Source organism: Lipotes vexillifer, unplaced genomic scaffold, assembly GCF_000442215.2.
Source record: "Lipotes vexillifer unplaced genomic scaffold, Lipotes_vexillifer_v1.1 scaffold438, whole genome shotgun sequence".
NCBI lineage: Eukaryota > Metazoa > Chordata > Mammalia > Artiodactyla > Lipotidae > Lipotes > Lipotes vexillifer.
The window spans coordinates 208,658-211,629 of record NW_006784126.1 but is presented as its reverse complement, the minus strand read 5'-3'; the positions used below and the strand labels follow the sequence as shown (position 1 = coordinate 211,629).

General features: G+C 39.0%; 1 protein-coding gene across 3 annotated transcripts in view; it reads right to left on the bottom strand.

Moving 5' to 3' along the window:
• The window catches only part of VNN1 (vanin 1), a 34,359-nt gene that overhangs the window by 10,312 nt on the left and 21,075 nt on the right, over positions 1 to 2,972 (bottom strand). For all 3 annotated transcript variants that reach the window (XM_007456532.1, XM_007456531.1, XM_007456530.1), the window contains exons 4-5: positions 2,526 to 2,817; positions 1,722 to 2,083 (exon numbers count right to left, since the gene is read on the bottom strand). In XM_007456532.1, coding sequence (XP_007456594.1) covers positions 1,722 to 2,083; positions 2,526 to 2,817 — 654 coding nt within the window. The remainder of the gene's footprint in view (positions 1 to 1,721; positions 2,084 to 2,525; positions 2,818 to 2,972) is intronic.

Genomic DNA, 2,972 nt, shown 5'->3' with positions numbered 1-2,972 from the left:
TGCTGAACACCTTCCAACAGAAATCCATCACTGATGGAATGAATTCCATATCTTAGGAATGAGAGGTAAGATCCTGCAGGATGTGATCCTGCCTCTACACTCATCTCCACCAATCCTTGCTTCTTATGCTACATTTTAGTGACAGTCAGCTGCTTGCTTGTCCCTGCATACCCTGCTTTTTGACATATACACCCCCCTGCTCAGGCTCTTAACCCCACCTAGAATTCCCTCCCACTTTTTTTCACCTGGATAAAATAGCATAAGTTCAAGCAGCATGTCTTCAGAAACTTCCCTGGATCCCCAAATTGGGCTAAGTGCAGCTCCTTAGTATTTCTATAGCAAAATATGCCTTTGTTCTATCACCTGCCAACCTGTACTGAAATTATGTTCATCTGTCTTTCTCCCCTACTAAATTCCTCAAGAGGAGGGTCCATACTTATTCATCTTCATCACATTAGCACCAAATATATGCCTGATATGTATTAGGCACTCGATAAATGTTTGCCAAAACGAACAAGCTTTGGTAGAGGTGCTTATCATACAGCAAACAAAATGCTACACAGTGGGCATGGTTCCAGAACTCAAAAGGCTTTCAGTCTCAAACAAGTATGTACATAATTTGACATGATATGTCTTTGAAAAAGTTAACCATAGGAAATTTGGGAGTATATAAAGGAGTTACCTAACCCAGCTTGGGGAGTGGGAGTGTCAGAGAAGCCACTTTGGTGAAGATAACACCTGTAAAGCACTATGAGTGATGAGTAACTGTGGGCCATCAAAGATTAAAAACAAAACAAAACAAAACAAAACTGTTCAAACATCCGGAGGTTCTACAGATGCTGACACACTGTAGATGGGAAATGTCTCAATATGATAGAAGCCCAGGGTACATGGGGGTAGAAGTGAGAGATGAGGACAGAATAGGAAAAAGCACATGTTAAGACTTCCTGAGTCCTTTAAAGTTAAGGAATTTGATTTGCCAATTAGAAAACAGTGAGGAATTTTAAACAAGTGAGGAAAATAATCAGAAATGGTGTTCCATGATTTTTGTAATTATAGTGTAAAGAATGAACTGGATGGAAATGAAACTATCAATGGGAAGCCCTCTTAGGAGGATACTGCAATAATCTGGGTGAGATAGGATGGGGGCCAGATCAAGGAAAAGAAGAGCAGAATGAGAGAAACATGTTCTTAAGGGTTCCATCTCAACTGGCTATAATAGCTCCCCCTTTATGTTGAGGGCTGTGAGATGTCTGAATCTTTGCAGCCATTCTACTGTACATCACAGAGGTCAGCTCTATACGTCTCCGGGACATACTCAGTCTGAAGCTTCTTATAAAACAAGATAGGCATTAGTGACTGTAAATGGGAAATGCCTTAATAAGTTCAGGCAGGAAATATTAGACGTTAATTATTCATTAAAATTATCTGTAACTTGATTAATATATCATTTTAAACACTGGGACTGCAAGTAAATGTTCTGCCTTTTCCCAACCAGTTTAAAATTGGACTGACATCTAAGATTGCAAGTTTTAGCAAGTAAAAATTCAGGATACCCAATAAATTGGAATTTCAAATAAACAACCAATTTTCAGTATACACATGTCCCCCAAAGTGGGACATACTGATAATAAAAGTAATTCATTGTTTATCTGAAATTCAAATTTAACTGGGTGTCCTGTTTTATCCAGTAATTCCCCGGCCACCAAAACAATCATTACCTGTAAATAATAGCTCCCTTCCACAGTATGTAGTCCATCAAATGCCCCTAGTACATAAACTTCATCTGATCTCTTCTCAGACATCTTGTAACTTAGATGACAGCAGAGATCTTTCTGACAAACTGTGTAATTTCCTGTGACTTCTTTGAGCTCCAAGAAGGTGAACTCATCAAAAAAGATGATGCCCTTAAATTCCTGGTTTCCCATTGAGGGGGCTTCTATACCACTCGCATAAGAAGTCCAATTCACTAGTGCTGTGGGGTGTGGGTGGGAGGCTAGTTGTGAGAGGAGGAGTTTTCCCTCCTCTGTCTTCATATCATAATGAAATGCTCTTGGAGAATCAGGTGCGTAGATGCCACTTCCTGGAAATTGGAAATGACATTTAAAACAGTAAAGCAAAAAGGGGTTGCATAGTTGTTATTGTTATTCTAAACTCATATTAACATTTTACTTTCTCTAAGCTATATATTTCATTAATTTCAGTAAAATATGTTGATAAGGACAGATAGGTGAGATGAAATCCAATAGAGTATGTCACCAAGAAGCCAAGAAGAGAGAGTTTCATGTAAGAAGTCGTAAATTTTGAAAAAAACAAAAAGAGTATACATTCAAGTTGAATAAAACTAAATCAATTTATGAAACAATTTAGGTTGAGATTGATTCTACAGCATGTCACCAGCTAGATGTGCAACCATTAAGAGTTGGAAAACATTGTATGAAGGAGTACATGTTAGAACTCCTTAAGAACATGATTTTTTTTTTCCCTTTTCTGATTACATCAAAATCTTAAAGATGACACGTTACCTGTCATTTTCTTTGAGGGGTAATGTAGATTGGATGCAAGGAAGTTGACTCCCATGCCCATAGCCCAAGCTGAGTGGAATTCAATAGCTGACAAATGTGGCAAAACATTCATCCAAGCTGTCGGGAAGAGTATGGTGTCCACGTGGAAATCTTTCACCAGAGTCACAGCAGGCTCATGGAAGAGAATATCAAAGCACGTGAAAATGCCAAACTTTCCAAACGTGGTGTTGAAAGTCACGACCTCAGGTTCCTTGGGTGCATTGAACTGATCTTCACCCAAGAAAAGATTTTGCTGCAATAAACAGAAGATGATGGGTGGGGGGTGGGAAATCTCTTTTAAGAAGTTGGCCTGGATATCACTGCATCTAAAAGAGTGCAAGCTCACATCTACTAAACATGCCAATCTCATCTACCACCACTGTCTCTGCAGGGAAAGAGCGTTAGAAA